Below are 10,033 nucleotides of genomic sequence, written 5' to 3'. Positions count from 1 at the left end.
AGGTATATGCACACTTTTAGTATTGATAACACTCAAAGTTTTATAAATGAGACTGCAGGAGTCCCAGTCAAATCTCAGTTCTTTACAGCACAAGTCCATGTTGATCATGAAGTCTTTCATTTCAACCTTGAGTTGCCAACTATAGTGAGTTGTTACTGAGTGCTCAAACAACATTTCTGTCATCATTCTTAACGTTACTCAAATCTTATTTTTTGTTAGATCACAATAAATGATTACATCGTTAGTAAACAATTCATGATGATGGTGTGAATGTATTTCAGCTTGGCTAACAAGTGATTTTCAGAGAAATCTGGCCTCACTTGTCAGATGTGCAGTTTATAAAAACCAAGAGACTGCACTTGTCAGCATATTGTGAGATAATTATTCATTTGGCCAAATGGGCAGGTAGGGCTTTTTATCCTTCAACTCTCTGGCAACATGACATGTTTTCATTTTCAGTAATACTCTTAATAAGGGCTTTTTTTTCTTTTTTTTTTGCATCTTGTGACATTCACTTATAAAAACCATGACAGATGTTTAAGAATGATATAAAATTATGTGAAAATCACCCATTGGTTTATTAACTTGCCTTTCTTTCAAAGTGAAAAACAAATAAGTTTGAAGTAAGTTGTTCATAAAAATGTGTTTGAAATTGTATCAGAAAAGAGTCATCACAATTTCTATTTTTGCTAAACTTTATTAATAAGATACCAAACATGATGGCAGGTTTGATCCATGTTTTAGGAAAACAAAATCTATTTCCAATTTCTCAGCAACACATGACAAAGTTGCTGATGTTCAAGATTCCATTTTATGTAGTAGCAGCAGGTGTTGTAGCTGCTGTTGTAGTTGTTGTAGTTGTGGTGGTGGTGGCAAGAAGCTGGACAAGCAGGGATAGCAGGGTGGCAAGGTTATTTGTTGAGGTCTGTGGAAAATCATAACAGTAGTTAGATATATGGCAGAATTATGCAAGAATTACACAGTAAAAGTTGTTCATTTGTTGTTTATAATAGAGAAAAGAAATGATTCTCACCTCTCCGGAGTTCGATCCAGAGCCAGATCCAGAGCGAGCAAATCGCTGGTGCTCCATCTGAAGAGAACAAACAGGTTCAGTCAGTCTGCAGTTTCTTTTGACTTCATTTTCACAGCAGACCAAAATAAGCTCAAGAAATTATACCAGCATCATGATAGAAAGCAGGAAATATCTTGGTACATGTGTTGCTATCAAACCATCTCAACATAAAAAATAATAAAATAAAACTTTAAAATTATCTGACTTAATTCTTCTATAATATTGTCACTTACTGGTGTAGCCACAATGAGGCTCAGGAGGCATCCAAGAATAAGTGCTACCTTCAGCATGGCTGCAGTGATTTCAACTGTTGGAACATAAATAAAGTCTTTATCAAGCAAACAAATTGGTTCAATTGTATGAAATAAATGAAGCATAAATTCATATAATCACCGTAGAGTCTTCTCTAGTTCCACTGACTGTCCCACAGGAGGTTGTAGTGCTGAGCTGAATTTTGGACTCCTCTTATATACAGTATCAGGATCAGAGAAGTTAGGAATTTTTCCTTTTTAAATATGTAATCTTGCTGCAATGTCTAAACAGGTATTAGATACACAATCCACACCTTCATAGCTCTTATGTGTCATAAAATTGTTCAATGTTATAATCAATAATAAATCCATTAAATTTCCCCTGCTTACACCATTCTTAATCTCCTAGAAATAAGCTGATGCCAGACCTTTTGATTAGAAACGAAGGGCCTGCATGCAAACACACAGGTAACGTGTAGGTGTGTTTGTATCCAGGTTATTGAAGTTTTTGAGAAATGTTTTCACGTTTTTAGAGATCATCTGTTTAATCAGCTGAATTGTATAATCAAAATTGATGTCATCTTTGTGTGCCAAGAATCTGTAGAGGCCTTGGCCAACAATGTTTTTAGTAATCTGTTGTTCTGGATTCTCTGCAGATGTGTAAATATTAACATTACAGACACTACAGAGACTGTACCCTGGCCAACAAGTAAGATTAGCCACCTGAACCTGAATTCCTGAAGAAAGACTGATCATACGCTTGCCAAGAAGAGATGACGTCTCTAATTGGATCACAGAATTAGTGTCCCCTACAATCCCTTTTGTAAAATTATATCTGAAACTGCAACTTTGTATAAAACAAGAAAAATAAATAAATTAAAGGTCACTTTAAAGAAACATAAGGTCCAGTTCATTGTTAAAAATCTTCAATTCAATAAAGTGAAAAAATAAAAATTACTGTTGTTTGTGTAATTTCCTTTTCTCTAATTTTGGATAACGTGGTGAAAAGAGAAGTTAAAGATGGTTTAATTTCTAAAAAATATATAGCTGTAGAATATCCAAATCAGGAGAGGTAAAGTTAATCATCTCCCTTCAGAAATTATTCTTAAATTGGAAATATATATCATGTAAGTAATTCAAAATTTTCAAACAAACTTGTCTTATTACTATTATTTTTCCATATTAAACATTGTGTTTATTTCATCAGCATAGGAACATGCATTCGAGTATTTACTGATGTGGAGTAAATATATGTCTGCTATCTAACTGCCATGTCATATAGTAACTTCACAAAGGCTCATTTTAAAATCCCGTCAATGGAACAAACTGTCCTGTTGGATTTTAAATTAGGCAAAATGTTCATTAGACATCTCCTAACACACCTTTACACCTTTCAAAGTGTCAACTTTTCATGTATCTTAAAGTCCTTTTGAAGAAGTGCTAAAGGTAATTGTTGTGATGTTTGCCACACAACATGCTAGTAATAAACTTAATCTAAAGAAATATATCAAGTGGCAGCTCCGCCTCTTAGGGGTGGCCAGGATTTTTTATTTTTTTATTTTTATTTGCTTATTTATTTATTTTGTACTATGCCATATTTCTGATGACAATATTGTTAAAGTTGATATTGGAGACAGATGCAAAATCGAGAAGATTCACATTCAATTGAAAACAATTTCATTTGACAAAATTATGTATGTATTTATTTATTTAAAATGTAGTCAAAGCAAAGAATAAGTTTCAGTTAAGTTGTGGCAGATATTCCACCAGGCCTTGTCCCCTCAGCAGTGATGTTTCTTCTTTCCTTTTAACATCTATGGCTCAAACAGGAAGGGGAAGCTGCCATTACCCTGAAGAAAAAACAAGAAAAAAACAAAACAAAAATTAAATTAAACATGGGAAAAAATTCTCAACAAATAGTTTGCATGTGTAAACGGAGTACCTCATCAGTCCCAGGACCAGTTGCATCACCTCGGGGATCAGGGGGGACAGTGGTGGACTCTTTCTTAGCCCCTGCTGGCCATGTCTGGTAAAAACCACAGAGGGAGTCACAAAACGATACATTTCGAGAGCAATTGTTTCAAACAGGAAAAAAACAAAATAAATATTTCACCTTTTCTGTCTGTAGCTTAGAGCCCTGCTGAAATAGAAGGTGAATTACAGTTAGATCAGCCGATTTCAAATGTGCATGCACTAATCACAACGCAGCTTGCAAGTTATTAAAAAGCATAGAGTTGACTCGATAAAAAAAAGATATAAGATTTCCTAGAATATGTATTTTTTTTAAAAATACATATTTCCTGTTTCATGCCTGAGGTGCATAAAATGTTGCTGAATAGATAATACCTCCTTATTAAATAAAAGGGGAAAAAAAATCACACTTTAGTGTCACTGGGGCATGCATCCTGCATGTAAGCATTAGAAGAAGCATAAGTGAGTGGTCAACACTGTTAGTGGTGCACCAAGCAGACAGATGAGCTGTCTGGTTGCTTTAGTAGCCAGACGTCATTACAACACACTTACCACATCCACGCTGCTCTGACTCAATAGACTCAGCTGTGTTATTATCATTAAGCCTTAGCGTTGAGTCATCAAAGTTTATTGCTCCAGCTTTTAATTCAAAGTGATACACACAGTAAACTGATTTCATTGGTTTAGTTTAAACCACAATGACACTGAATGATTTTCTACCAAGAGAATCATAATTAGACAGGTTGTCGTAGCTCCATAGCCATGCATTTTTGGTGCATGTTTATGTCCTAGATTTGTTGTCCTTTTTCATTATTCCTTTCCCAGACAACAGTGAAAATGGTAGAAAACAGTAAAAGCAATAAAAATACAAAGAAAGAGACATTTAAAAAGTGCATCTTAACAACATAAAATTGTCATGATTCTTCGAATGCTGGTACTGAAAGGTACCAGTCAGGATAACAAGCTTGTTTAAAACAGAATGCCTTAAGTTGCTTTTTAAAAGCATCAGTGGAGTCCAACGATCGCAAATAGTTTAGGAGTTCATTCCCCAATCTTGGAATATTTATCTATTCACAAATATATAAATATTGGAAGGTATTTTTTATTTTATTTTTTTAAATTTACCTGCAGTGGGAGTTGTGGTCTTTGTGTGGCTCTTTCCAGTTTCTGCTGTCCATTGTTGGGCAGAACCGCAGTGTTCCTCTGCTGAGCATAGCCATACCGGGGTACAAAGTAAGAGTAGCCCTAAAAAAACAAAAAAACAAAATGCAATCAACAATAAAAAATTTAATTAACGTGATGCTTACAAATGGGTCAGTTTGTGTAAATAAAAACCTGCTGTCTGTGAAGCTGTGGGAATCCAAAAGATGGATACTGAAACTGTGGATACATCTGCAAAAAAAAAAAAAAAAAACTCTCATCAGTGTGCAGAGATCCTTGCATCAGGTGCATTGGTGAAACAATCTAATTGTGTGGTCCTCAAGTTGTTGGTCTGTTACCTGGACCGGGTTCTGGGCTTGCTGAGGACCGTTGGGATTGTTGGGGTCTTGTGCTGGTCCAAGCTGCTCTTGCTGCCCGTTAGGGACGAGCATGGGTGTTAGCTGGTTGCCTTGGTTGGGAAGCAGCAGCTGTGGCCCCTGGGGACCAAAAGGACCTGCCAGTTGGGGGTTCAAATTCAACACCTGTGGGGTGAGCAAGACGTCTGGAGTTTGCTGCTGCAGCACATACTGGGGTAATATTGAGCCCTGGAGAAAGTAAAAGCACATATTAATCCATTGTTTTAAATGCAGAGCACAGGAAAACGGAAATGTCTCAGCAGCTTTTTAAGCACCTGTGTTTGTCCAAGAGCTGCAAGAGTCAATCCATTCAGCCTCAGGATCTGATCAACAAAACGGTGAAATTAGATCAACTTATATCATTTATTGCATAACGACAAACGCAGATATTTAAATGTGATTTACCTCATTGCTGTTGCTTGCAATAATTCCAATCTGAACCTTCAAGAAGACGTGCAGAATATTTAATCTAATGTTGAAATAGCATACTTTGTTCTTGTGTAATAATGTTGGATATAACTGAAACTCACTGGCAGAGCAAGGCTTGACCTAAAAAGGCAGATTACCAGAAGGGCACTTTGCAGCTTCATCGTGTCCTGCAGTGAGCCGAAACATGCGCATTTTGTTAAAAGTTCGTAAAATACCAGTCGCCTCGGACTTCTTCAAAATCTCAGCGTGTCAAGGTCATCTTACCGTTTCTCTTCTCTTCTCTTCTCTTCTCTTCTCTTCTCTTCTCTTCTCTTCTCTTCTCTTCTCTTCTCTTCTCTTCTCTTCTCTTCTCTTCTCTTCTCTTCTGTCCCTTTCAGTGTCTGCCTTCTCTGTTTCGGGTTCAGATGCCTTTTAAATTGTCAGAATGTGAGTTTTAATAGTCCACCAGCAGCGCGTCCAGACAATATGCGGTCAGAATGACAGACGTTTCTCATGACAACAGACTCAGACACTTACAACACAGAACTGCTAAGTCTGTCATTAAATGTAAGTCATGTCTCTGAGCACCATGACATGCCCGGTGTGGAGTTGTTCATAACTCCGCAGAGATTCATAATCTCTAACAGTGTGTACTTTCTACCTGCAGAGATGACAGAATCTGCAGACTGTCTTAGTTTTTTGCACTTCGTTGACACTTTTTCACATCTTCGACAAACTTACTCAAGACACTCATTCTCTTTGTGATTACATGCACGTGTTAACACTGGTAGCGTGTAATTAAGTGCATTAGGAGGGACACAAATTTTTTGCATGTCATGAGAAAAAAGAAAGAAAAAAGGGAGCAAAGAGCTCACGATCAGACATTTGCTAAAAATCATTCGTGCCAGGTGGATAGATCCTGATGTCTAAAGGATCACAGTTAACTCTCTGCAGATTTATCTACTATACCTGCTCCATCCTTGTTAGAATGACCCAGTTGAAATCTGGACGTAAATCCAATTGAGGACCTTCAGGGAGATACGAACATGAAAGTTCAGACATGCTAATGGTCTAAAAGTTCAGTCTCCAGACGTTTAAAACTGTTAGACAAAAGACTTACAGCTGTAATTGTAGTTCTGTAATGCGCAGTTCAGTTTCTGTGTTGACTCACACTTTGATAGAAACTCAATCAATTTTTTTTCCCACTTCAGATTATGTACTAAATCAAACGTGTGACTTTCACACTTTGTCACAACCACAAACTTCATTTTGTGGCTGTGGCATAGTGCAAAAGTTGCAAAAGTGCACTTTTTTGCAGTCCTTTAAATAATGGTTTCAATCAGCCTTCAGTGAGAAGGCTTTCTGCCAGTCTCTGGGTTTCCCTAGGAGCATTTCAGTTTTCTATTGGATTGATTTTATTTCATATTGTAAATCCATGGGCTTTTTTTCAATTTGCTCTGAGTCCTGGTTTATTTCAGTTTGGAGGGTTTTTTTTTTTTTTGGTTCTCTGCACAGACCTTGTCCCAGTTTTCTAGCTACCATAACTTTCCCTCATTGCATATCAAACTGTATAGCATTTATTTGTAGTTCTTTTTAACAACACTTTCTTAGCTATCTTTTATACTGTATCTCATCTCAGATTTATTTATGACTTGCCCTGTTGGTTTATGTTTTTTTTTAAGAAAATTATACAGGTGCAGCTTCTTTTAAATTCAGATTGAACCTTAAAATTTAAAGTTCAATTGATTTCAAAAACCCTTGTGTGTAATGCATTTTTAGTTTCCATTTTGGACCTTTATTTAAAATTGCCCATGTAAGCTGTAACATTTCAAGCTGTTCTCACTTTTTGGGCTGCTGGAAGTCCTAAAGTTTGTGGAATAGGCTGAGCATTTGTAAACTGTTTTTCTAAAGTTTTTTTATTTTCATTTTATTTATTTATTTATTTATTTATTTATTTATTTATTTATTTACTTCTACAACCAACCAGTTATAAAACCTACATGTTGAAGTTAAAACCTAAGTACACACTGGAGCACAGAACGGCGTGCAGAAGAAAACAGGTATTACATTTTTCATCTGTTATATAATTGTGAAATTCAGCATCATGGCTACAACGTCATTTTTATTTTACTGATGCTCATCTTTAGCAAAGGCTGTGAGATTAAATCGACGAAAAGACAATCACATGAACTTTTAAAGCAAAAGTTGTGAAAACTTTACTGCAGTGGTCAGCTCTTTAGCCAAATGCATTAGGGTAAGAACTTGATGGATGTGACACAGCACAAAGCAAACACAGAGGTGGCCTTGAACAAACACTGTAAAACCTGGTTTGGACCAACTCTAAGTTGTAGCATTTCTAAATAAATAAAATCCAACCAGCTGCCTTCATGTCACCTAATCAATATCAATAAATACATTTGTGTGTGTGATTAAATAATAAGTCCAGCAGTTATGGAGGATGGACACCAAACCTTTTAGATGCATGTGCATTCCTTTTAATTTACTGTTATGCTGTACATTGTGTTGGTCAGGCACATAAAATACCAACAAAATGTTTTGAAGTTTGTGTAACATGACCTAATGTGAAAAAAGGATGTGAATACTTTTGCATCCCATTGGCCACATGCCACACAAACACTCTTGAAAATGTATGTAAGCAAGACATATAAGTACTTTAATTGGTTATCTATAAAATTCTACTATGCATTGTCATGTCCTGATATATCCATTTATAAATCTTGTAGCTATTTCAGAATGATAAGTTCTTTGAGTTTTAGTTTATTTACTTAAAAATTATTTTGCCCTTTAGATGGCAGCAATGACCAACAACCAATAACTCAAAAATGAAGCCAAGTGATGATCTGCATGCTGATTTCAACATAATTTCTTTATTGGAAACAAAGGTACAAAAACTGATTGATTGTATTTTTGATTCAAATCATGAAGATTACATAGAATAAGACAACGTGAGATGCCTCTTTGTGCCATGGAGTCGGATTTTGACATATTACCAATGTGAACTTAATTAGCTTCCTTATTGTTACACGGAGAAACTGTCGTGGACTCAGTGGGCCGTGGAATCTGTAGGCATATGTAGGAAACGATGAAAAACTTAAGAAACACCCCTGTGGCAGAACGGGATCACAACTCAAGAAAAATAAGATGAAATTCAATGTTATACCTGTGTGTCCACAGAAGACTTTGCTGCATTTTCAGATTTCACAGTCTGACGCTGCAGAGAAACATTTAAACCCATGAAATACATCTCACAGACACGCTGGGTGCTGCGTGTGCACATTCTCCACTTCTTACCCTGAATCTTCGGAGTGGATCAGGCTGAACCAGAGGCTGAGCAGCAGGCTGGACAGGAGCCTGAAAAGGAGCTTGTAAAGGAGCCTGAAAAGGAGCTTGTAAAGGAGCCTGAAAAGGAGCCTGAAAAGGAGCCTGATAGGCAGGCTGCTGCTGCATGACACCACCAGCCATTCCCTAAAACAAAACAGAAAGTCCTCAAAATTCTAAGGATTTAATCCTAAAATAATAACATCCGATCTTTAGAGAGAAGGGAGTGATTACCATCGGAAGTTGCTGAGGAGGATTCATTTGGGGCATTTGAGGAACACCCATCACAGGGAATTGGTACTGAACAAGACACACAAAAATATGAGCTTTAAAAAGCCTGAAACACCAAAGGGTGAAGTTGTGTGTCATTGTCGCGACTGCTAACCGGATTGACTGCTACAGGGAACATGTTAGGAACTGGAGCTCGAACAGCAAAGGCAGGGAGTCCAGGAACAATCTGAGAAGAAAGATGTTCAATTTGTCACATAACTTTATATTAGAGTAACAAGAGATGAGCCTGTGGACGAACCTGAGCAAACTGGGGCTGCCCAAGTAAACCAACTCCACCACCAGCCATCAGAGGGGGGTTCAAACCTCCTCCCATCATCCCATTAAGCATCCCAGCATTCATGGCTGCCAACAGTCTTGCGGTCTGCAGAAAACATTAGATTTTTTTTTTCTAGTTGTCTCTGGCCTCCTGATAAGTCACAAATTATGCCTACATTCATGTTTGTTTCTCACCTTGCCCCCGTTGACCTGCAGAGAACGAGAAGATGGGTTGTTACATGACTGTGCAACAGAAAAACGCCCAAACTAAACAGAAAGATGCAGACAAACTAGACTTACGCTGGAGGTGAATGCTGCCACAAACACAGCGAAGAGAAAAAGCTTCATTTTTGCACCTTGAAATCTGAGAAAAGCACGCTTGCTCCAGATATTGGAGGACAACTGTATCTTTCTGCTGTGAGAACACCTTTTTATGTGTCCCAAAGATTATTATGGACCAATTAGAGAGAAGAAAACTGGTGTTTTTGTGCTTTGTATCTGTCACCTGCGTGTCATGGGAAGCTGTGAAGTGACATCTTTATTATGTAAAGCTTTAAAGAAGGGTAAAAGTCACAAGTTACTATTTTTTTTTAAAGATTTGACCTTGGTAACAATTGTTCCCCAAGCAGGTGAACGACCACAGAGAGATGACGGAGGGTTTCGGTGTCTCAAATGGAGCTTAAGAGGTCGGTGGAAGCCACTGACTTACAAACCAGTAAGATCCCTTTAATTAAATGATGTGGGTTGTGGCTGCAGAAGAAAAACATATGACATCATAATTGTTTTGTATCTAACCATGAAAAACTAATTTAAATGTCCACGTACAGTGGATTGCCAAATCATTTATATCTATTGAACCTTCCTTTATTTTGTCATGCTGCAACCACAAA

At 37.1% G+C, this 10,033-nt stretch overlaps 2 protein-coding genes across 3 annotated transcripts; both read right to left on the bottom strand.

The window, feature by feature from the left end:
• Positions 1-2,998: 2,998 nt before the first annotated feature.
• odam (odontogenic, ameloblast associated) lies at positions 2,999-5,686 on the bottom strand. 2 transcript variants are annotated; one of them, XM_007551819.2, is made up of 10 exons: positions 5,544-5,686; positions 5,381-5,446; positions 5,256-5,291; positions 5,126-5,173; positions 4,794-5,039; positions 4,630-4,686; positions 4,420-4,539; positions 3,437-3,463; positions 3,266-3,349; positions 2,999-3,173 (listed from the first exon to the last, which is right to left on the bottom strand). In XM_007551819.2, exons 2-10 carry the CDS (start codon positions 5,438-5,440, stop codon positions 3,138-3,140), a joined length of 714 nt encoding a protein of 237 aa, XP_007551881.1. In that variant the 5' UTR covers positions 5,441-5,446; positions 5,544-5,686; the 3' UTR covers positions 2,999-3,137. The 2 variants fall into 2 exon arrangements, with proteins under 2 accessions (XP_007551881.1, XP_007551880.1); XM_007551818.2 differs by having other exon boundaries at positions 3,437-3,460; positions 5,544-5,578.
• Positions 5,687-8,126: 2,440 nt separating this feature from the next.
• On the bottom strand, positions 8,127-9,557 carry scpp9 (secretory calcium-binding phosphoprotein 9). Its single transcript, XM_007551817.2, has 8 exons — positions 9,444-9,557; positions 9,339-9,353; positions 9,127-9,249; positions 8,983-9,054; positions 8,832-8,897; positions 8,571-8,744; positions 8,440-8,490; positions 8,127-8,339 (listed from the first exon to the last, which is right to left on the bottom strand). Exons 1-8 carry the CDS (start codon positions 9,489-9,491, stop codon positions 8,280-8,282), a joined length of 609 nt encoding a protein of 202 aa, XP_007551879.1. The 5' UTR covers positions 9,492-9,557; the 3' UTR covers positions 8,127-8,279.
• Positions 9,558-10,033: the final 476 nt, after the last annotated feature.

This window comes from Poecilia formosa, unplaced genomic scaffold (genome assembly GCF_000485575.1).
Source record: "Poecilia formosa unplaced genomic scaffold, Poecilia_formosa-5.1.2 Scaffold44, whole genome shotgun sequence".
NCBI lineage: Eukaryota > Metazoa > Chordata > Actinopteri > Cyprinodontiformes > Poeciliidae > Poecilia > Poecilia formosa.
Note: the sequence above shows the minus strand (reverse complement) of the source record. Positions and strands in the feature narration are given on the sequence as shown.

Excerpts from the sequence above, each read along its gene's own strand:
- odam (XM_007551819.2), bottom strand. The coding sequence starts at position 5,440 with ATGAAGCTGCAAAGTGCCCTTCTGGTAATCTGCCTTTTTAGGTCAAGC. Across the intron at positions 5,040-5,125 it reads CAGCTCTTGGACAAACACAG|GGCTCAATATTACCCCAGTA; the intron begins GTGCTTAAAAAG and ends TACTTTCTCCAG. Across the intron at positions 4,687-4,793 it reads AAGCCCAGAACCCGGTCCAG|ATGTATCCACAGTTTCAGTA; the intron begins GTAACAGACCAA and ends TTTTTTTTGCAG.
- scpp9 (XM_007551817.2), bottom strand. The coding sequence starts at position 9,491 with ATGAAGCTTTTTCTCTTCGCTGTGTTTGTGGCAGCATTCACCTCCAGC. Across the intron at positions 8,745-8,831 it reads CTCCTCAGCAACTTCCGATG|GGAATGGCTGGTGGTGTCAT; the intron begins GTAATCACTCCC and ends GTTTTGTTTTAG. Across the intron at positions 8,340-8,439 it reads AGTCTTCTGTGGACACACAG|ATTCCACGGCCCACTGAGTC; the intron begins GTATAACATTGA and ends ATATGCCTACAG.